Here is a 23,418-nt window from a genome sequence, read left to right on the forward strand (position 1 = left end):
CTCAGCAGCGATCTCGCTAGCGATCTCGCTATGTGAGACGGGGCCTTTACTGTCTCACTTATTCATTCTCGTCTGGACTATTGTAACTCTCTACTAATCGGCCTCCCTCTTACCAAACTCTCCCCGCTCCAATCTGTCCTGAATGCTGTTGCCAGGATCATATTCCTCACCAACCGTTACACCGATGCCTTTACCTTGTGCCAGTCATTACACTGGCTACCCATCCACTCCAGAATCCAGTACAAAACTACTACCCTCATCCACAAAGCACTCCATGGCTCAGCACCACCCTACATCTTTTCTCTGGTCTCAGTCTACCACCCTACCCGTGCCCTCCGCTCCACTAATGACCTCAGGTTAGCATCCTCAATAATCAGAACCTCCCACTCCCGCCTCCAAGACATTACACGTGCTGCGCCGATTCTTTGGAATGCACTACCTAGGTTAATACGATTAATCCCCAATCCCCACAGTTTTAAACGTGCCCTAAAAACTCATTTGTTCAGACTGGCCTACCGCCTCAACGCATTAACCTAACTATCCCTGTGTGGCCTAATAAAAAAAACAAAAAACAATCAGGTTCCTCTCATCATGTTCTCATACACTTTATGCAGTTAATAGCCCTCTGTGTCTGTACTGCTACATACTTAGGCTGTTAACTGGTTCATGCAGCTTTACATGAACACCCGAGCCTTACACTATGGCTGGTCCAAATAACTAAAGCAATTGTTACCATCCACCTCTCGTGTCTCCCCTTTTCCTCATAGGTTGTAAGCTTGCGAGCAGGGCCCTCTTTCCTCCTGGTATGTTTTGAACTGTGATTTCTGTTATGCTGTAATGTCTATTGTCTGTACAAGTCTCCTCTATAAGTTGTAAAGCGCTGCGGAATATGTTGGCGCTATATAAATAAAAATTATTATTATATTATTATTTGAGAAGGTGAGTGTCACCGTGTGAACCTTCCTCTTCAGTGATGACAGTGGGAGACTTTTTCAGGATCCACACATTCGACAGGGGGGATGATTATTTGTAGTTGTCAGGTGATTTCCCGGAGGAGTAAAAGAGGAACCGCACAATATAGAGATGTGTTATTAACGATAAATACTAATATACAGTAAATCAGATGTATATTTTCGCCTAGTAGACTGGTCTTTTATAGAACACTGTAATGTGGAGAGAATGATAAACATATTGCAGAGTGGGATGAAAACACTTTTTTACATTATACATGCGGCATATTTTAATTTCTTATCTGTGAACTGCAGTCATTTGACTTTTTACTGCTTTGAAAATTGGCAAAGATAATAATGACATAATATTCAACATTGTAAGCAGAGCATCTAATACGGTAACAGTACAAACAGTGTACAAGAACGCTTCTAAGCACATGTAATCCAACATGCACAATCATTTCTTCCCCATTGCCAGAGGGGTCGTGTAACTACATAAGCCACCCTACCGAATAAAAAACAAAACACAACATGCATGCTCAGTTGGACATGCTTGGTTATGGTGGTCAGGAGTAATTAATCATTGAGTGTGCTTTAACTGGTAGTTGAAATATCTTTTTGTCCGGCTGTTTTCCTATGTCTGTACTCAGGGCCTGTTTTTGACATAGTAGGGTCCTGGGCAAAAATATAAAGTGGGGCCCCAAATGCTCAAATACTGCACATCACACAAACATTTTGGTTGCATTTACATGCTCTGCTGTAGAACCTGGGCAATTGCCCGTTGTGTGTCCCCCTAACGAGGGCCCGGTCTATACTTCATTTAGAAAGGGCCAGAAGCACATGAGTCCCTGCAACAATAAAAAAAAAAATGCTGTGAGGTGGATGCCCCATATTATGGTAACAAAAAATTACAATTGGTACACTGCAGCCAGGTTTGGATGAGTATATGAAGAATCATCCATTTTTTTGTGTGTTTTTTGGGGGTTTCCTTTAAGGCCACATTCACACTGTCAGTATTTGTAAGCCAAAACCAGGAGTGGTGACGTGCTTCTATTATACTTTTGATACTTTTCAATGACACAAATTATACCTCTGATTATGCAGCATCAGTAGTAAAAAGATCTAATGTTAAAAAAAAACATTATATTCTCACCTTCCGGCGCCTTTCCCGCTCCTGCGATGCTCCGGTCCTAAGAATGCATTGCGGTCTCGCGAGATAGCGGTCTCACTTGTTATTGCCGCAATGCATTCTTGGGACCGGAGCGTCGCGAGGAGCATCGCTAAACGCCTGGCCTGGATCCGGGGGCCGCCGGAAGGTGAGTATATAACTTTTTATTTAAATTTTTTTTAACAGGGATATGGTGCTCACATTGCTAGATACTACGTGGCCTGTGTTATATACTGCATGGGCTGTGTTATATACTACATCTCTGTGCTATATACTACATGGGCTGTGCAATATACTATGTGGGTGTGCTATATACTGCGTGGGCTGTGTTATGCTACATGGCTGTGCTATATTTGCTACGTGGACTGTGCTATATACTACGTGGGCTGTGCAATATACTATGTGGGTGTGCTATATACTGCGTAGGCTGTGTTATATACTACGTGGCTGTGCTATATGCTATGTGGGCTGTGTTATACTCTACTTGGCTGTGTTATATTTCTCTGCTGTATCTGTGCATCATGAATTGTGGTATGTGTTTAAAGAGGGGGGCCCACTGAGACTTTCGCCCGGGGCCCTCAAAAACCTGGAGCAGGCCCTGGCTTCACTGATTGTTCACGACCGGCCGTTTGTGACCAATCATTGACAGGCGAAGTCCGGCCGCGAATTGACACGGAATTTGAACCACGCATTGCTAATTGGTAGCGTCCGGCCAGCCGAATCCTGTGTATAAATTGCATTATTCTGAAAACTTCATAAATAAACTACATACATATTCTAGAATACCCGATGTGTTAGAATCTGGCCACCATCTAGTTATACATAAATATGAAAATAGAATAATTGGCAATATTTATTAAATAAACTTTAGGTCTTTTTACGCTGGCTTTTCAGAATGAATGTTTCTAGGAACTGTCTTTTCCCATCATTAGCTATATAAACATGGCTGGCAGTCCACTTGCAAACAAGCAAATGCGCATTTGTTGGCATCATAGCCCCTTATGTGCTGACAAATTGATTGAAAACTGTATTAGGATGAACAATTGTACAAACTATCGTTATTCCCAATACATTTTGCATGATGTTGATGTTTGCTCCAAGTAAATGGAGCTAAGTGGTCACCAATCCTCTTGCTGCATGATTTATCTGTGCTAGTTTCAGGCAGAAAATGTGTCCTTGTAAAAAGACATTCCTTTCTGGGCACCGTGTCATTGACAGCTGGCTAAGGCTGCCGTCATACTATCAGTATTTGGTCAGTATTTTCCATCAGTATCTGTAAGCCAAAACCAGGAGTGGGTGATAAAAACAGAAGTGGTGCATATGTTTCTAATATACTTTTCCTCTAATTGTTTCACTCCTGGTTTTGGCTTACAAATACTGATGTAAAATCCTGACCACATACTGCTAGTGTGACGGCAGCCTAACACTTATCTCTTGACCATTTGTAAGTCCTAGTGCAAATTTTCATTAATCCTGTCAATTACATTTATGGTCGTAGAAAACCAGGACTGATGGCAAGCAGGCACTTAAAGCTAGACTTGGTGTGAATCGATTTGCATTGTGAGTTACTGCAGCAGCATCCCCCTCCTCTCCCCTACCTGTCTAGTATTTACTGTATTAAGCTGACCGTAAAGATAGGTTTTGGTTTTGACTGAATGTTCCTTCGGCAGACCAATATCTCTCCCGACTTCCCATGAACTTTAGGCCAAGCCAAGTGTATCATCTGGAGAGAGTAGAGCCACTGCTGGAGGGGTCTCATCTCCCCTTAAAACAAAAGGACTGAGCGCCGAAATTCCAAGTGTTGAATCCTTCTCTTGCACAACAAGGAGGCAGGTTACGTAAAGTAGTCCTTTACATTTTCCAGCGCTGCCGCATGAACGAAGACACTGGTACCGATTATATCCAGGCATGGAAAATCAACGAAGTGCTGGACAGCGGTGGTATTGGCGTGGTGGAGCAAAGTAGGCACCGGAACATTAAACCTGGAGAGATTGTTACACGCTTCAGCTGGCCCTGGCAGACCAAGTGTGTGTTGGAAGGCAACTCTCTGACCAAGGTAACCAGAGTGCGAATGATTGTGCCCTGTAGAGAAAGCGATCACATCCACAGTGGTCTAACCAGGCCACCCCAGGGGTGGACATATCACTGATGCTTCTGTGCAGCCGCATGGGGACCCAAGAGGCGAGGGCGCTACTAACACATTCAAAAGAATTGGAATTGTGCATTGTGAGGAGCTATTGAACTGTAGACTTTACCCCAGTGTACATGGGGGCCCTTATAGGGAACATGTAAATTATTTATTTAACACCTGAGTGGTATAAATGCTTCTCTCTTAAGAAAAACGTTACATTTTTTGTAGAGATCGGATGTGTCAGTCATGAGGAACCTAGTGTAGAAGCCATATACACAAACAGGTTGGAAGTGCACTGGGGGCGTGTCAATCAGTAGGCGGAGGTAGTTCAAGTGCAGTGACACGCCCCCAGTGCACTTCCAGCCTGACTTGACTTCTATGCTAGATTTCTCATGACTGGCACATCGGCTTTTTGGAAAAAAAAAAAAAAGCGTTATTTTTACAAGGGAATAAGCGCCTGTACAGCCATATCACTGCTTTCAGATGTAAAAAAACCTCATTGACAAATTACCTTTAAATCCTGCTCTGCCTGAAGTATGTACCCACAGGCTAAAAGGGGATCACTGAGAAAAACAAAGCTGCCACTTTATTTATTACATTTTAAAGGAATATAATTTTTTTTTTCTGTAGTGGGAAAACATTTGTAAATCTTTCCTTTGTGCAAAGAAAAAAAACAGAATATTGCAATATGTTTGTGTGTGTATAAAATATATATATATATATAATCAGTGGGGCAAAAAAGTATTTAGTCATTCAGCAATAGTGCAAGTTCCACCACTTAAAAAGATGAGAGGCGTCTGTAATTTACATCATAGGTAGACCTCAACTATGGGAGACAAACTAAGAAAAAAAAATCCAGACAATCACATTGTCTGTTTTTTTATCATTTTATTTGCATATTATGGTGGAAAATAAGTATTTGGTCAGAAACAAAATTTCATCTCAATACTTTGTAATATATCCTTTGTTGGCAATGACAGAGGTCAAACGTTTTCTGTAAGTCTTCACAAGGTTGCCACACACTGTTGTTGGTATGTTGGCCCATTCCTCCATGCAGATCTCCTCTAGAGCAGTGATGTTTTTGGCTTTTCGCTTGGCAACACGGACTTTCAACTCCCTCCAAAGGTTTTCTATAGGGTTGAGATCTGGAGACTGGCTAGGCCACTCCAGGACCTTGAAATGCTTCTTACGAAGCCACTCCTTCGTTGCCCTGGTGGTGTGCTTTGGATCATTGTCATGTTGAAAGACCCAGCCACGTTTCATCTTCAATGCCCTTGCTGATGGAAGGAGGTTTGCACTCAAAATCTCACGATACATGGCCCCATTCATTCTTTCATGTACCCAGATCAGTCGTCCTGGCCCCTTTGCAGAGAAACAGCCCCAAAGCATGATGTTTCCACCACCATGCTTTACAGTAGGTATGGTGTTTGATGGATGCAACTCAGTATTCTTTTTCCTCCAAACACGACAAGTTGTGTTTCTACCAAACAGTTCCAGTTTTGTTTCATCAGACCCAGTAGCGTAGCTAGCAGGGGGGCAGAGGGTGCGGTCGCCCCGGGCCCACCACTCACAGGGGCCCACCCGGAGCTATGCTACACTTATTTATATCAGCGTGCACAGCCCGCCGATATAGTTACTGTAAGCTCCGTGGTAGAGAAGAGGGAGACATGATCTCCCTGCACTACCGCGGGCAGTGGCTGAAGAGAGAGGAACAGATTCCCCAAAGCAGCCCCCCCCAGTGCCAGCACTGTACCTGACCTGACAGCTGCCTGCCTCCAGTATACTGAGGACACGCCCACATTGCACGCTGAGTGCTGCAGAGCAGACAGGAAGGAGCATCTTTTTCCAGTGAGAGGAGCAGGAGTCAGGACACAGGGGTGTAAGTACAGCTCCCACTTCTACTCTGCTGCTCTCCTGATGAGACCCAGCAGGATTCCTGTGCTGTATCTGCAGTTAGGCACTGCAGATTTATGGGGGCTGGTCAGTAATGTGATGTGCACTCACCCTGGCTGCAGGACCCCACAGAGGAGGATATACGGTGTGTCTCTTTCCTATATATACCATATATGGGAAAGGGTCAAATATCCTCATGTGTGGGGTCCTGCAGCCAGGGTCACGTCCATGAGTGCACATTACTGACCAGTCTTGTCAGTGTATATATAAATATATATATACTGTATATACACATGCACAAAGACACTAGTCTGATAAGACCCCAACCCATTTATATGTTCTATCCTGTAGCCTGGGTCAGGATCCCATCAGACCAGTGTCTGCAGAATTTCATATCCGTAAATCTAAGGTGGTAAACATGAAAAATAAAAACCACGAAACATGAAAAATAAAAGGTAAAACCTTTTATTAAAAAAGTTGAGGATGAATATATATTTACTATATGGAGACCCGATGCTATTGCTTCGGGAGGGCGGTAATGTCACAATGGGGGCAGGCTTTGTAGTGTTGAGAATCTCTCCCCCCTATGTGCTCACCCACCTATCCACTCTCTCTTTCCCCCGTCTGTGCTCTTCTTTGACCTATCTACCCCATGTGCTATGCGCTCCTCTTGTACAAAGATAGCGGCGGTCAGTGAGTCATTCGGCTGATCCCGGCAGTGGCATGTTTGCAACAGTGTTCCGCTGGTGGTACCGCGCAAGAGGATGAGTATAAAGTGTGTTTGTGTGTGTGTGTGCTGCCTACGGCGTATACAGTGTGTGTGGGTGTGGTGCGTATGGCGTATACTGTGTGTGTGTGTGTGTGTGTGTGTGGTGCGTACGGCGTATACAGTTTGTGTTTGTGTGTGTGGTGTGTACGGCGTTTACAGTGTGTGTGTAGTGCGAACGGCGTATACAGTGTGTGTGGTGCGTATGGCGTATACTGTGTGTGTGGTGTGTATGGTGTATAAAGTGTGTCTGTGTGTGGTGTGTACGGTGTATACAGTGTGTGTGTTGCGTATGGCGTATACTGTGTGTGTGTAGTGCGTACGGTGTATACAGTGTGTGTTGCGTATGGCGTATACTGTGTGTGGTGTGTAAGGTGTATAAAGTGTGTCTGTGTGTGGTGCGTATGGCGTATACTGTGTGTGGTGTGTAAGGTGTATAAAGTGTGTCTGTGTGTGGTGCGTATGGCGTATACTGTGTGTGGTGTGTAAGGTGTATAAAGTGTGTCTGTGTGTGGTGCGTATGGCGTATACTGTGTGTGGTGTGTACAGTGTATACAGTGTGTATGTGTGTGTGGTGCGTACGGCGTATACAGTGTGTGTGGATGTGTGGTGCGTACGGTGTATACGGTGTGTGGTGCGTACGGCGTATACAGTGTGCGTGGTGCGTACGGTGTATGCAGTGGGTGTGTGGTGCGTACGGCGTATACAGTGTGTGTATGGGTAAATGGGTGCGGGTTCATTTACATATACTCAGTCTAGACCACAAGAACCCCAAGGGGGAGAAGAGGAAAGAGGAACAGAAGAGCCAGGGGGTGTACTTTTTTCTTTAGCTTGGTAATATTCTACCTCCCCCTCTTTTTTCTGGTTCCCTCATTTCCGTTTCCCTCTTTGCGGTCTTGTCCAGACAAGAGTATTCCTTTAGGGATACGTGGACACATTCAGGGAGCTATACCCATATGATGGCCTCTATACACACCCACTGGCTGTTTCTTCTATTTAGGTCTTTGTCATATAGTTCAGGGCTGTGCAAGTATCAGCCCACAGAGAGGGACAGACAGTGACCAGAATCCAAGGAGTGGGAGCTACAGCGGGTTCCATTATACAGCGTGGAAGCTAATGCGGAGGTCATTATACAGCGTGGACACTAATGCGGGGGTCATTATACAGTGTGGAAGCTAATGGAGGGGTCTTTATAAAGTGTGGTAGATAATGTGGTGGCCGTTACACAGCGTGGGACCTAAGGCAGGAGTCATTATACAGTGTGGAAGCTAACGCAGGGGTCACTATACAGTTTGAAGGCTGCTGTCGGGCCATCATACAGTGTAGGGCCATCATACAGTGTGGGGGCCTGTAAGGAGTTTGGGGCTACCGTGAGAGCACAAAGGAGACATTGTACTATGTAAGGGCACAGTGGTGGCATTACTATGTGATGCAGTATGAGGAGCACTGCATTTGTATCACACAGCAGGAGCAATAATAGGGACACATACGGCAACAGCTCAGTATTGGGGTATCAGCAGGATGAGGAGGTTGTGCAGGTTGGGGATAGATAGTGATGGGGCTGGAATATATGAGAAGTGAAATATGTCTTTGTTGTATTCTCTGCAGCTAAGTCCTGGGTGGAAGAAGTTGCCATGTCAGTCTGGGCCAGATGGAAAAGACGGGAAAAGTGAACGATTCCATCAGAAAGAACGTCAGTGGTAAGACACCATCTGTAACTGTGCTGTAATCACTTGTATGCTTTGTAGGACTGGTATCTACCCCTATATGGTCAAAATATGGTGGTAATATCAGTGTTGGTCTTGTGGAGATGTTTTTTTTTTTGTTGAAGCAGGATCATCTGATGAGGTTCTCCTACGTCCACTATTAGGGTGCATCACCATAGTTGTAATCGAAGGTTAGGGGCCCACTCAGATGTCTCGCCCCCCCTGGGCTGAACCCCTAGCTACGCCTCTGATCAGACCATAGGACATTCTCCCAAAACTCCTCTGGATCATCCAAATGCTCTCTAGCAAACTTCAGACGGGCCCGGACATGTACTGGCTTAAGCAGTGGGACACGTCTGGCACTGCAGGATCTGAGTCCATGGTGGCGTAGTGTGTTACTTATGGTAGGCCTTGTTACATTGGTCCCAGCTCTCTGCAGTTCATTCACTAGGTCCCCCCGCGTGGTTCTGGGATTTTTGCTCACCGTTCTTGTGATCATTCTGACCCCACGGGGTGGGATTTTGCGTGGAGCCCCAGATCGAGGGAGATTATCAGTGGTCTTGAATGTCTTCCATTTTCTAATTATTGCTCCCACTGTTGATTTCTTCACTCCAAGCTGGTTGGCTATTGCAGATTCAGTCTTCCCAGCCTGGTGCAGGGCTACAATTTTGTTTCTGGTGTCCTTGGACAGCTCTTTGGTCTTCACCATAGTGGAGTTTGGAGTCAGACTGTTTGAGGGTGTGCACAGGTGTCTTTTTATACTGATAACAAGTTTAAACAGGTGCCATTACTACAGGTAGTGAGTGGAGGAAAGAGGAGACTCTTAAAGAAGAAGTTACAGGTCTGTGAGAGCCAGAAATCTTGATTGTTTGTTTCTGACCAAATACTTATTTTCCACCATAATATGCAAATAAAATGATAAAAAAAACAGACAATGTGATTTTCTGGATTTTTATTTCTCAGTTTGTCTCCCATAGTTGAGGTCTAACTATGATGTAAATTACAGACGCCTCTCATCTTTTTAAGTGGTGGAACTTGCACTATTGCTGACTGACTAAATACTTTTTTGCCCCACTGTATATATAAATTATAATTTATTTTTTTTTTTAAATGAAATAGTAAAATGACTGTGACAGTTTTATTTTCAACTGTTCAAATATTATTTTCGAAAGCTGGACCCTAGTCTTGTGGACGGGCACCTGTCGCATTTTTTGGGTGCGGTTGGATTAATCGGTTTGACTGCTTTCCTCGGCGTCAGAGAGAAAGGTCATGTAATTCCTGGTGGTAATCAGACAATGGTTGTTAGCGGCGCTGCTGGAGCTTGTGGTTCATTGGCTGGACAGGTGAGTCCTATAGAGGTGGATGACAGGCGCTCATTTTTAGCTACTATGAAGTATGTGTAATTAAAGCCTGCATTTCTAACTTCTATTCATATGTTAGTAGCTACATTTAGATAGTAAATTTGCATTCAGTTTCAATCTGCAGTCTTAATTCTTTTTCAGAGCCCCCCCCAGATGCAATTTGCATCTTGGTCCAAAGTACACAATTTTGTCTTTTGATGGAGTGTCCCTCCCGGTAATATAGGCTGGATGCGAACTCTGTGTGTCTCCAGTAGTTCATTTATCAGCACAGCTCCAATGGTTTCCTTATTTGATCTTCATGTCCATTCCTCCTTTTATATAACCTGTTTAAGACTGTACATGCTTTCTTCCCTGTCCACATTGTGGAGATTGGTAAATAACTTCCTCCACCTTTCCTGCTGCTATCTTGAACAGTGAGAGAAGGGATGCAAAGAGCAAAAAGTCATCAGGAGCAAGATCACTCGACTGGATAAAGAACTTCCCAACACTTTGCAGCAATGGTTAAAACATAGACTTGTACGCCCATAATTCCAGTCAATGCAGCTTGGGTTATTATAGATTTCTGTGGTCAGTTCGAATTGATTTGTGTGATCAAAATTAAGCCCCATTACGGCCTTCTGAATACGGTAAAGTTCACACAGCCGTCTGTAGTGTCATCAGTGTGTCCTTTTTTTTTAAACATCTTTATGGCATTTGTTATTATGCATCAGTTAAAATGAATCTGTCAGCAGTTTTTTGCTATGTGATCTGACAATGGGGTGATGTAGAGGCAGAGACCCTGATTCTAGCAATGTATCACTTAGTTTACTGGGTGCAGTAGTTGTGATAAAATCACAGTTTTCTCTGCTGCAGATGTGGAAGAGCACAGAATGCTGAGCCCTGTATAACCCCGCCCACACCACTGATTGGTAGCTTTCTGCCAATATACAGTGTACACAGAAAGCAGCCAATCAGTGGTGGGGGCGGGGGTTACACAGAACTGTTGACTAGGAGGCACGAAACACCTAGTCATGCAGATAAAACCCTCATTTTACAAAACTACAAAAAAATCTAGTAAGTGACACCTCACTGGAATCAGGGTCTCAGCCCTTAGACCGTGCTGCTCTCAGATTATGTAGCAAAATCCTGCTGACGGGTTTCCTTTAATAAAATTTCCAAGAAGCATTTCCCATGTTAAAAATTGGATGATATATAGATGATCAGGTTATTATTTTTTTCCTGCAGGCTCGAAAAGGCTAGTCTCATCCAACATTTGGAAGATAATAGAGCATGCTGCGATTTTAATCTTTTGCTTTCATGTGGACCTTCAGAAAAAACTGTCATCTGAACAGCCCTATTGAATAACATTTAGTCCGAGTGCTGTCCCTCTGCGGTCAGTTTTTTTAAGACTGCACTCTGACCAAAAATACAGTTGTGTGAACGCAGCCCTTAGATCAGAGGAGTATAATGACATTCTCTTGATTTGTATCTGTGTGGTCGGATATAACCCTTTGTGTTCTGTAGATCGGACGACTCCTTGGCTGCTCCCGCATCATTGGAATTTGTGGGACGGATGAGAAGTGTTTGGTCCTGACCTCAGATTTGGGTTTTGATGTTGCCCTGAATTACAAGGAAGAGGGTCTTGCAGATAAGTTAAGAGCAAGCTGTCCTGGTGGCGTGGATGTCTATTTTGACAACGTTGGAGGAGAAATCAGCGATGTTGTTATTAGTCAGGTAATGTTCACTGCTCAAGCGCCCGGACTTGCCTTGAACAATTTAAAGGGATTTTCTAGGTTTGGAAAACCCAGTCCTCAGGCACAGTTTTTTTTTTTTGTTGTGTTTTTTTTTTTTGTTTTTTTAAAGAAACAAACTCAACTCCTCCTCCATGGGTCCAAAGCTGCTCCTGATGTCTTATTGTCTGCAGTGCTGACGTCACGTCAACAACACTGCAGCCAATAACTGAGCTCGGCAGCTCCTGCTCTGCTGTCACCTCCAACATTTTTTTTTCTAGTTAAAATTGCAGCCAGGAGAGTTTTTTTTTAAAATCCTCTATAAGAGAGCGTATGAGTTCCAGACCATTTTTATCTCCATATGTTATTTTCTGACATGCAGCCCAGTCCTCACCGAATTGAGCTGAACTGCAATATCAGAGACTGCCATTAGACAGAAGGGGTGCTGTTTCTTGAGAAAAGCCATGATTTCTTTAATCTCCTACAACTGGTTGATTACCCTAATTTTTCGTCATTAGTTTATCCGAAGCATAGGCTAATATAAGCATTCGAGTAGTGATCTTCAATTTATAGTATCTGCTTTGTTTCTTCTAGAAACTGCGCCAAATCTGTCTATGGGCTCCTTTTCATTGACGTAGACTGATGTGGCACTGTTTCTATGAAAAAAAAAATGCCCATTATACTTGATGATTGAGGAGCAGGGAGATAAAACAGGCAGAGGGAGAAATAGAAAGATTGTACTGAGCTTACTAACAAGTCATTTACCTCACACCAGAGGTGATTAACATCCAAGTAGTTAGGCTCAACTGTATATTCTCCTACATGCTGCTTGTCAATGAGTGCTAAAAAAGGAAGGAAGAGCAGGAATCTCTCTGTGTGCTGTGCTGTGTATGGCAGAGATCTCTGCAACTCCCAGTGGATTGCAAATTAGAGAGCCTGTAGAGGGGAAAACTGCGGAAAAGGCAGACTTAACTTTGGATCTTCCCCATGCTACTGCAGCAGGCATATTGGAAGCAGGAGAAAATCAATGCCATCTCAGTAGAAGATGCAGCGGGTTCTAAAAGGAGTGCACAGGGTAAGGCAACTATACGCATGATATGTGTATGTAGTCAGTGGTGATAAGCTAACGTTCTAGGATAAGGTGTTATCTGAGAATGCTCAGGTGCTAACAGTGTCTTCGGCGTGTTTGAAAAATATGTTTGAGTCCCCACAGCTACATGTCCCACGGCTGTTCGACCAATGCAACACATGCAAGGATTGCCTGCAGGTTAGGTAATCCCTGCATGAGTTGCTGCTGTATAACAGCCGCCAAACATGCTGCCGCAGGGACATCAACATATATTTTTTGAGCACGCTGAAAACACTGTTAGCACCCGAGCATGCTCGGATAACATCTTATCTGAGCACATTCACTCGTCACTAGTATTCAGTTTTCAGTCGATCGCTGTAAGCTGACCTACAAAAGAGAAGAAAAATGGTTGTTTTTTTTTTTTTTTTTTTAAGTAGATGACGAAGAACAGCCATGTTATTTTGTGTGGCCAGATCTCCCAATACAACAAGGATGTTCCTTATCCACCACCTCTACCTCCTCAGACAGAGGCTACCCTGAAAGAGCGCAATATTACAAGGTTAGTGGGGACGGGGGGGGGGTTTCTGCAGTATTCCAATGTTTTTGGTTGTTCTTGTTATTGGGTTACAATGTGATACAGGTTTTATTTTTTTTTTACCTTTAAAATGTACTTTGTGTAATAATTAATGTTGATTTTGTAAAAATTTGCTTAAATGCAAAAAAAGTACACCCCTTCACGACATGCGCCGTACACGTACGGCGCATATCGTGTCTCCCCCTTTGATGATCTTTTCTGTGACATGTCAGCTGTATTGAACAGCTAACATGTGCCCCTAACAGCCGCGGGTGGAATCACAATCCAACCGCTGTTAACCCATTAAATGCTGCTGTCAATCTGACATCTGCATCTAATGTGATCGCACTGCAAGCGCGTCACTAATCCCACCGATCAGCGCCCGTGTCACATGACTACGGGTCGCTGATGGGTTGGCATGACAACCCAGGGTCTGCAGAAGACCCCTGTGGTTGTCATTGCCAGATTGCTATGAGCGCTGCCTAGCGGTTGGCGCTCATAGAAAGTGAGCATTTCTGCTACAGACAGGCGATGATCAGATTGCAACAGAGGTGATCGGGTTATTGCAGCTTCTAACTTCCAATGGAGACTATTGAAGCATGCAAAAAGTTTAAAAAAAAAAATGCATTTGGTGAACATGGTAAAAAAAATAATCCAAAAACAGCACTTAGAATTTTAACCCCTTAGTGACCGAGCCAATTTGGTACTTAATGACCGAGCCAATTTTTCCAATTCTGAACACACTCACTTTATGAGATTATAACTCTGGAACGCTTTAACGGATCCCGCTGATTCTGAGATTGTTTTTTTCGTGACATATTGCACTTCATGCTAGTGGTAACATTTCTTCGATATTACTTGCAATTATTTAAGAAAAAAAACAGAAATATGGCAAAAAAATTTTTGAAATTTTCAAACTTTTAATTTTTATGCCTATAAATCAGAGAGATATGTCTCACAAAATAGTTAATAAATAACATTTCCCACATGTCTACTTTACACAAGCACAATTTTGGAAACAAATGTATTTTTTTGTCAGGAAGTTATAAGGGTTAAAAGTTGACCAGTGATTTCTCATTTTTACAACAAAATTTACAAAACCATTTTTTTTTAGGGACCATCTCACATTTAAAGTCACTTTGAGGGGTGTACATGACAGAAAATACCCAAGCTTGACACCATTCTAAAAACTACATCCCTCAAGGTGCTCAAAACCACATTCAAGAAGTTTATTAACCCTTTATGTGCTTCACAGGAACTGAAACCATGTGGAAGGGAAAAATGAACATTTAACTTTTTTTTGCAAACATTTTACTTCAGAACCAATTTTTTTTATTTTCACAAGTGTAAAAAGAGAAAATGAACCACAAAATTTGTTGTGCAATTTCTCCTGAATACGCCGATAACCCATATGTGGGGGTAAACCCCTGTTTGGGCGCATGGCAGAGCTCTGAAGGGAAGAAGCGCTGTTTGACTTTTTCAATGCAGAATTGACTGGAATGGAGATCGGACGCCATGTCGTGTTTGCAGAGTCCCTGATGTGCCTAAACAGTGGAAACCCCCCACAAGTGACACCATTTTGGAAACTAGACCCCCAAAGGAACTTATCTAGATGTGTGGTGAGCACTTTGAACCCCCAAGTGCTTCACAGAAGTTTATAACATAGAACCGTGAAAATAAAAAAATTGTATTTTTTACACAAAAATGATCTTTTCGCCCACAAATTCTTATTTTCACAAGGGTAACAGGACAAATTGCACAACAATTTTCGTGGTCTAATTTCTCCTGAGTACGACAGTACCCCATATGTGGGGGTAAACCACAGTTTGGGCGCATGGCAGAGCTTGTAAGAGAAATTTATAACGTAGAGCCATAAAAATAAAAAATCCTCTTTTTTTTTCCCCCTCAAAAAATGATTTCTTAGCCTGCAATATGTTATTTTCTCAAGGGTAACAGGAGAAATTGGACCACAAAAGTTGTTGTACAGTTTGTCCTGAGTACGCTGATACCCCATATGTGGGGGGGACCACTGTTTGGGCACACATCGGGGCTCGGAAGGGAAGTAGTGACATTTTAAAATGCAGACTTTGATGGAATGTTCTGCGGGCTTCATGTTGCATTTGTAGAGCCCCTGATGTACCTAAACAGTAGAAACCTCCCTCAAGTGACCCCCATTTTGGAAACTAGACCCCCCAAAGAGCTTATCTAGATGTGTGGTGAGCACTACGAACCCCCAACTGCTTCACAGAAGTTTATAATACAGAGCCTTGAAAATAAACACATATTTTCCACAAAAATGATCTTTTCACCTCCAAATTTTTACTTTCACAAGGGTAACAGGAGAAATTGGACCCCAAAATTTATTGTGCAATTTATCCTAAGTACGCGGATACCTCATATATGGGGAGGGACCACTGTTTGGGCGCATGGCAGAGCTTGGAAGGGAAGGAGCGCCGTTTTGGAATGCAGACTTTGATAGAATGGTCTGCGGGCGTTATGTTGCATTTGCAGAGCCCCTGATGCACGTAAACAGTAGAAACTCCCCACAAGTGACTCCATTTTGGAAACTAGACCCCCCCAAGGAACTTATCTAGATGTGTGGTGAGCAGTTTGAGCCCCCAAGTGCTTCACAGAAGTTTATAATGCAGAGTTGTGAAAATAAAAATTTTTTTTTTCCACAAAAATGTTTTTTAGCCCCTAATTTTTTTATTTTCCCAAGGGTAACAGGAGAAATTGGACCCCAAAAGTTGTCCAGTTTGTCCTGAGTACGCTGATACCCCATATGTGGGGGACCACTGTTTGGGCACACATCGGGGCTCGGAAGGGAAGTAGTGACGTTTTAAAATGCAGAATTTGATGGAATGGTCTGCGGGTGTCATGCTGCATTTTCAGAACCCCTGATGTACCTAAACAGCAGAAACCCCCCACAAGTGACCCCATTTTGGAAACTAGACCCCTAAGGAACATATCTAGATATGTGGTGAGCATTTTGAGTACCCAAGTGTTTCACAGAAGTTTGACACAGAACCGTGAAAATAAAAATATTTTTTTTTTCCATAAAAATTATTTTTTAGCCCCAAATTTTTTTTTTATTTTCGCAAGGGTAACAGGAGAAACTGGACCCCAAAAGTCCAATTAGTCCTGAGTACGCTGATGCCCCATATGTGGTGGTAAACCACTGTTTGGGCGCACGTCAGAGCTCAGAAGGGAGGCAGCACCATTTGACTGTTTGAGCGCAAAATTGGCTGTCGCGTTTGTAGACCCCCTGATGTACCTAAACAGTGGAAACCCCCCAATTTTAACTCCAATTCTAACCCCAACACACACCTAACCCTAATACCAACCCGATCCATAATCCTAATCCTAACCATAACCCTAATCACAACCCTAAGCCCAACACACCACTAATCCTAATCTCAAACCTAACCTCAAACCTAATCCCAATACACCCCTAACCCTAATGCCAATCCAAACCCCAATTCCAATCTCAACTCTAACCCTAACTTTAGCCCCAACCCTAACCCTAAGGCTGCTATCACACTAGCTGTATTTGGTCAGTATTTTACATCAGTATTTGTAAGCCAAAATCAGGAGTGGAGCAATTAGAGGAAAAGTATAACAGAAACATAAGCACCACTTCTGCATTTATCACCAACTCCTGGTTTTGGCTTGAAAATACTGATGTAAAATACTGACCAAATACTGATAGTGTGACAGCAGCCTTACCCTAACTTTAGCCCAACTCAGTTTAGCCCAACTGTAACCCTAATTGAAAAATGGAAATACATAAAAAAAAATTTTAATTTTATTATTTTTTCCTAACTAAGGGGGTGATAAAGGGGGGGTTATTTACTATTTTTTTTTTGTATTTTGACCACTGTGATAGGATCTATCACAGTGACCAAAATGAAACAAGAGGAAGAATCTTCCTCTGCCGACCAGCAGATCACGGCGGGTGCACTGTGCATGCCCCCCGCCATTTTCTCACCGGAGGAAGAAGCCGGTGGCCAGGAGGGGACGCAGGAGGACCCAGGGACACCGGTAAGTATGACAGGGTCCCCAATCCCATTTCTCTGTCCTCTGATGTGCGATCACATCAGAGGACAGAGAATGGCAGACAGATCGCATTTTTTTCCCCCGCAAAACGGGTCGGTAAAAACTAACCACGATTTACCCCCGGCAGCCGAGACCCCAAAGATCTTCCAGGTGCCGGCCAGTGCACTGCGCCCGCCATTTTTTTGCCGGAAGAAGATGGCGGCGCCCATGGGGAACCACGAGGAGCACCGGGGGACAAGGGTAAGTATCGGGGGGTGATCGGGGACCCCATTTCTCTGTCCTCTGATGTGCGATAAGGGGTTACAACCAATGTTGTCGTTCAAAAGTACAACTTGTCCTGCTAAAAGACAAGCCCTCACATGGCCATATTGATGGAAAAATAAAAAAGTTATGGCTCTGGGAAGAAGGGGAGCAAAAAACAAAGGCAGAAATGAAAAAAGGGCTGTGGCGTGAAGTGGTTAATGCGCAATTAATAATGTTCTTGCACATTTTTGTTTTTGACAGGGAAAGATTTTTAGTCTTGAACTATGCAGATCAACATGAAATGGGTCTTCAGCAGCTCAACCAGTGGTTGAGAACAGGAAAATTGAAGGTATGGAAGAGATCAGGTTGGCATTAATTAAATTAATTGATAACAGGTGTTCACAATAATAGCAGTGTGGAGATCAGTTAGTGAGGTCAGTCACTCTGTGAAGGAACACGTGTGAATCAGGTGGCCCTTATCTAAGGGTGAAGCCTGGACATGTTGTAGATGCATTTCTCCAGGAAAGCCTGAGAAATATGGGTCGTTCGAGACATTGTTCAGAAGAACAGCGTAGTTTGATAAAAAGTTGATTGGAGAGGGTAAAACTTATAAAGAAGTGCAGACAATGATCGGCTGTTCAGCTAAAATGATCTCCAATGCTTTATAATGGAAAGCCAGAGAGACGTGGAAGAAACCGGAAGACCACCATCCGAATGGGAGGAAGAATATCTAGAATGGCAAAGGCTCAGCCAATGATCAACTCCAGGATGATCAAAGACAGTCTCCCGTTACCTGTGAGGACTGTGACAGAAGACAACTGTGTGACGCTAATCTCTTACCAAGAAGTCCCCGCAATGTCCTACTGTTGAAAAAAAAAAAGACATGTACTGAGGCGATTACAATTTGCCTAAGAACACATCAACTGGCCTAAAGAGAAATGGAGAAGCAGTTTGTGGACTGATTAAAGCTAAAATTGTTCTGTTTGGGTCCAAGGTCTGCAGACAGTTCGTCAGACGACCCCCAAACTCTGCATTCAGCCACAGTACAGTATGAAGACAGTGAAGCATGGTGGTGCAGGCCTCATATGGGCATGTGTCTCTTACTATGGGGCCGAAGCTATTTACCACATACCGGGGATCATGGACCAGTTTGCATATATTATAATACTTGAAGACGTCATGTTTCCTTACACTGAAGAGGACATGCCCTTGAAATGGGGGTTTCAACAAGACAGGAACCCTAAACACACCAGTAAACAAGCAAAATCTTGGTTCCAGTCCAACAAACTTCAGATTATGGAGCGGCCAGCCCAATCCCCGGACCTTAATCCGATAGAACACTTGTGGGGTGCCATTAAAAATGCCATTTCTGGGGCAAAGCCAACAAATGCCAAAAAATTGTGTGATGTAGTCCAAATATCCTGGGCTGGAGTAACAGAGACAGGGGCCAGAAGTTGGGTGACTCTATGCAACATAGATGTGAAGCAGTTCTAAAAAACTGTGGGTAAATTAGGTTAGGGAGTCACAGGAATGCTAAATCAACAAAAAAAGTACCGTATTATAAGACGCACCCTAAATTTTGAGGAGAAAAATAGGACTTTTTTTTTAAATAAAATGGTGGTGCTTCTTATATCCCATGCATTGCTTACCGGGGGTGGTGGCTGCCGTGAAGCCGGATCCCAGGGTCGCTGCTGGAGGAGGCAGGAGTGGGGTGATGCTGTAGGCCGCAGGTTGGGATGAGGGGGTGTTCCGATTTGCGATGTGCTGCGGGGGCCCTGCCGACATCTTGTGAAAGGCCGGGGCCCTGCAGTTCCATGGTTTCTTGGGCGGTGGACTCTGGGAAAATGGCCGCTGGGAGGTGGCACATGTGCAGATGGAGATCCCCACACCAAGATCTCGGGAGATATGTCAGCGCTGAAAAATATGGGATTGCACTTGTCTCAGTGAGAATAAATCAGAAGACACTGCGGGGCGGGATCTCGGGCAGGGCGGCTGCACAGGCGCAGTCAGCTAGACTGCAAATGAGGAGAGAGGACGGGCAGCGCTCACTGCGCCTGCCCAAAACATGAGGAAAGAAGCGCAGGTGCCGACTCATTTGAAAACAGCGCTGAGGAGGCGGCGCCAAGAGGACTTGAGTGACGGCGGTGCTGCATTTGCAGCAGGGAGGGAAAGACCTGCCTCCAGGACTGATAAAAGGTATTTGGGACAAATTATAAAATGGATTATTTCTGAAGTGACAGCACCCAGAACTAAAAGAGCCACCTTGTCAGAATGCAGCATTACTGCTGCACAAGGTGGCTCTTTTAGTTTCAAACGCCTGGGGGGGTGACAGGTTCCCTTTAATGCACATATTGTGGATTTGATTGATATTTCTCGTTACATAAGAGCAGAATGTCTACATTTCCTCATCAAAATCTGCATATTTTACATGCAGATTTTTATTGTAGATTTTCTGAGAGTTTCAGCCTATGTATTGTGTAATGAAGACTGCAACAAATTCTGCGCAAAGAATCACACACACACAGCTTTTTTTTCTAACTTTTGTCAACTTTTTTGCAAAATGCAGCATGTCTTTTAGGCTATGTGCACACGTTGCAGATTTCCGCAGTGTTTTTTACCGCGCAGAAACGCTGCAGATCCGCAAGTGATTTACAGTACAATGTAAAAAAATGAAAAAAAAATTGCTGTTTTTAATGGTGCGGAAAATTCCGCACGGAAAAGCTGCGGATTAAAAGAAGGAGCATGTCACTTCTTTTGTGCGGATCTGCAGCGTTTTTGTACCCATTCCATTATAGAAATCCACATAAACGCATCAAATCCACACCTGCGTTTTCTGTTAAGAGATGCAGAATCCGCACAAAAAATTACAGAGGCAAATCTGCAACGTGTGCACATAGCCTTAAGTGTGTTTTTTTTTTTTTTTTGTCTTCAGCATTTTCAACCAATTGAAAGCAATGGATAGTGCAAAAAAATGCTGGAAAAAAACCACAAGTATCAGGTTTTGGTGCCAAAATCTTTTGAAGTTGAATCAGAATTTTTTTTTATGTATTAAACTTTATCAGCATGTACAAGAGACAAATAAAAAAAAAATGAAGGAAAATAAATTGCAACATGTTAACATCGCTTAAAAGTGATCATAGCTGGTAATTGTGTAGATTTGGGTTAAGAGTGGAAATAACAAATGGTGTGGGCACAATACACTTTTTTTACGCCGATTCCCGCTGTCGTATTTTCCCCAGTGCACACTCCCCGTCCTCTTGAAATATTATGTAACGCTGAGTCTGTTCTTCTTGTTACCAAGCTGTTCTGATGGAAACCTGAAGAACAAAGTCACATGAGGCCATCGTCTTCCCGTTATCAGTGCTGCTTTTTGTCTTTTTTTTTAAACTTTGTTTTTCCATATATTTGTTACTAATATGGTGCTGTCTTCTTATGTATCCTGCACAGGTTAAAGAAACTGTTGTACAAGGAATTGAGAACACGGCAGGTAAAAACATATTTATATTTTATTCATAATATTTAAATTTAGAGAAAAAATATATATATTTTTTATTAGAATAAAGTGATCAGAGGGTGTCCTGCTGCTGGGACCCCCAGAGATCAATCCAGCAGGAAGTGTTCAGTTACCATGTAGCGCCACCTTCAGGGGAAACTGAGCATTACACAGTTCTCACTAAAATCAATAAGATGTTTGCATAAATCAGAGCATGGTCTCTCCTCAATCCTGGGCTCCAATGAGGCTCCTGATTTAATTTTCCTATAATGAGCCATTTGACATGAAAGTTTGATGTAATAAAATCTAGATGCACAGAGACTAGGTAAGCACGTGGGAAAAGACCACAGGGCTGCAAAGCAAGAATACTGACCACTGATCCTCCGCCGCGTATATGGATGGCGGGAAATGCCTTTCTTGCGTATAAAAGTCTGACGTCCGTGTTTTTGATCTGAGATTCATCAGTATTTGATCCATAGGTCAGCATTTAATAGGAAAAAGCAGTACATTTTACTGAAGCGGCTGTAAGCGTATTCTTTCCCCTTTTTAAGTTATGGGGCAACTTGAGAGTTTTTTTTTTTTTTAATGTCCATTAACCAATGAAAACAACAAAGTGATCTATTGTAGGCAGAAACTCTCCAAAAAAACGACCAGGGGTCTTCTGTTATTTTTTACTATTCCATTTCCACTTCTTCTATTGTAAAGTATAAAGCATCTTCCAAGTGGAAACCGCCTGGACAATGGTCAAGTCACGTCTTTTAACTGCTTGACATTTTTAAAAGCCTGAAGAAATTAAGAGGCTCAAATAGTCTTTTTTTTTTTTTTACATTGCAGTGCATATGTTCTTTTTAGTGTACGCACCCTAAGGGTGCATTGATAAGTGCACATCGGTCCGAGGTCAGACCACCATGCATGGACTGGCGGCAGGTCTACCGTTTTTCACAGATATCACTCACAGCTGTGATAATCTATGGGGGCTGTTCACACGTCTGCAATTTTGTGTGAACGTCACAGCCCCCAGAAAAAGTCAGACTAGTCTGATATTGGTCAAGGGTGTTGAATCAAAATCGCCACTAAGTTTATAGGTCTGTTCAAAAAACCAGACCGCACTCGGATGGCTGTCCAACTTTTAAGGACTGCAAGTTAGAAGGTTTCTGATCCAAGAAAAACTGACAAATCACGGACCACATTTGGACCGTTTTTCTCCTACATGAAAAGTTGTCTGAATTGCCCTTAGTCCTATGGACGTAGACTGGATCTGCAGCTCTCTTCAAACTTCCGGTGGTGGTTTCTGTAGTTAAACCATCTTTATTCTAGTAGTTATCCCTTGTCCTAAGGTAGGTAACATCTAAAAAGTGGAATACCCCTGTAATGAATTTGAAAAAATGCCCATATTCTTTAATATACAAGTAATAGGACTTGTAGATACAGATCTATAGATGGATCTTTTTTAATGGATACTTTTATATTTTGCAGGCGCTTTTGTGTCCATGATGAAAGGTGGAAATATTGGCAAACAGATTGTCCAAATATCCAACTGACTCTTGCCACTTAAAAATGTATTTTTTATCTGATTACATTGATTTCAATAAGTCTGTGTCTAGTTTACACCAGGCACAGAGTAACATTATCAGTGAATCTACTCTGCAACTTATTGCACTTGTCAGAATGGATATTACTTTATCAGAACAATCAACAACGGTCTTCATTTATTAAATGCACTTAATCCTTGAACTATGCGATTGTTTTATTACTTTGTCTTGAGGCACATTTCATGCTTCGTTTTGCTGCAAATATTATACAGTTTTCTTAAAATTCTCTATATTTAAAAGGTGCCATGTTGTATGTGCTCTGCACCCAGGGCCGGCTCCAGGTTTTCATGGACCCCTTTAACACATGATTCATGATGCACAGATACGGCAGAGAAATATAGGTATAGTACAATGCCAAAGATTTCACTTCTTACATTACATGAGTCATATCTAATGTAAATTGTAAAACAGGTCAGAAACCGGCGAATCCTTGCATTGCACAGTGACTGCAGACTTATCATTTTAGACTGGACAGTATAGCCCATCATACATTAGTATGGGCGTCATATAGTATAATGGCCCCACATAGTGCTACATGCAGTAACATGGACCACATATATTGCTCCATACAGTATAATGGGCCCCATATATTGCTACATGGAGGATAATGAGCCCCATATATTGCTGCATACAGTATAATGAGCCCCATATCTTGCTCCATACAGTATAACGGGCAGGGCTGCCACTAGGAATTTCGGGGCCCCATA

At 42.9% G+C, this 23,418-nt stretch overlaps 1 protein-coding gene across 9 annotated transcripts in view; it reads left to right on the forward strand.

Annotated features, from left to right (window-relative positions):
• Window positions 1-22,868, forward strand: part of PTGR2 (prostaglandin reductase 2) — a 77,945-nt gene extending 55,077 nt beyond the window's left edge. For 4 of the 9 annotated variants that reach the window (XM_077261369.1, XM_077261353.1, XM_077261376.1 and 1 more), the window contains exons 4-10: window positions 3,983-4,174; window positions 9,787-9,957; window positions 11,479-11,688; window positions 13,191-13,312; window positions 17,888-17,975; window positions 21,074-21,113; window positions 22,596-22,866. In XM_077261369.1, the coding sequence (XP_077117484.1) occupies window positions 3,983-4,174; window positions 9,787-9,957; window positions 11,479-11,688; window positions 13,191-13,312; window positions 17,888-17,975; window positions 21,074-21,113; window positions 22,596-22,660 (888 nt within the window). In that variant the 3' untranslated portion in view covers window positions 22,661-22,866. Of the gene's footprint in view, window positions 1-3,982; window positions 4,175-8,516; window positions 8,633-9,786; window positions 9,958-11,478; window positions 11,689-13,190; window positions 13,313-17,887; window positions 17,976-21,073; window positions 21,114-22,595 lie in introns of those variants that run through there. The other 5 variants (XM_077261391.1, XM_077261399.1, XM_077261384.1 and 2 more) reach the window with 4 other exon arrangements.
• Window positions 22,869-23,418: the final 550 nt, after the last annotated feature.

The sequence above is a fragment of the Ranitomeya variabilis genome, chromosome 1 (assembly GCF_051348905.1).
Source record: "Ranitomeya variabilis isolate aRanVar5 chromosome 1, aRanVar5.hap1, whole genome shotgun sequence".
NCBI lineage: Eukaryota > Metazoa > Chordata > Amphibia > Anura > Dendrobatidae > Ranitomeya > Ranitomeya variabilis.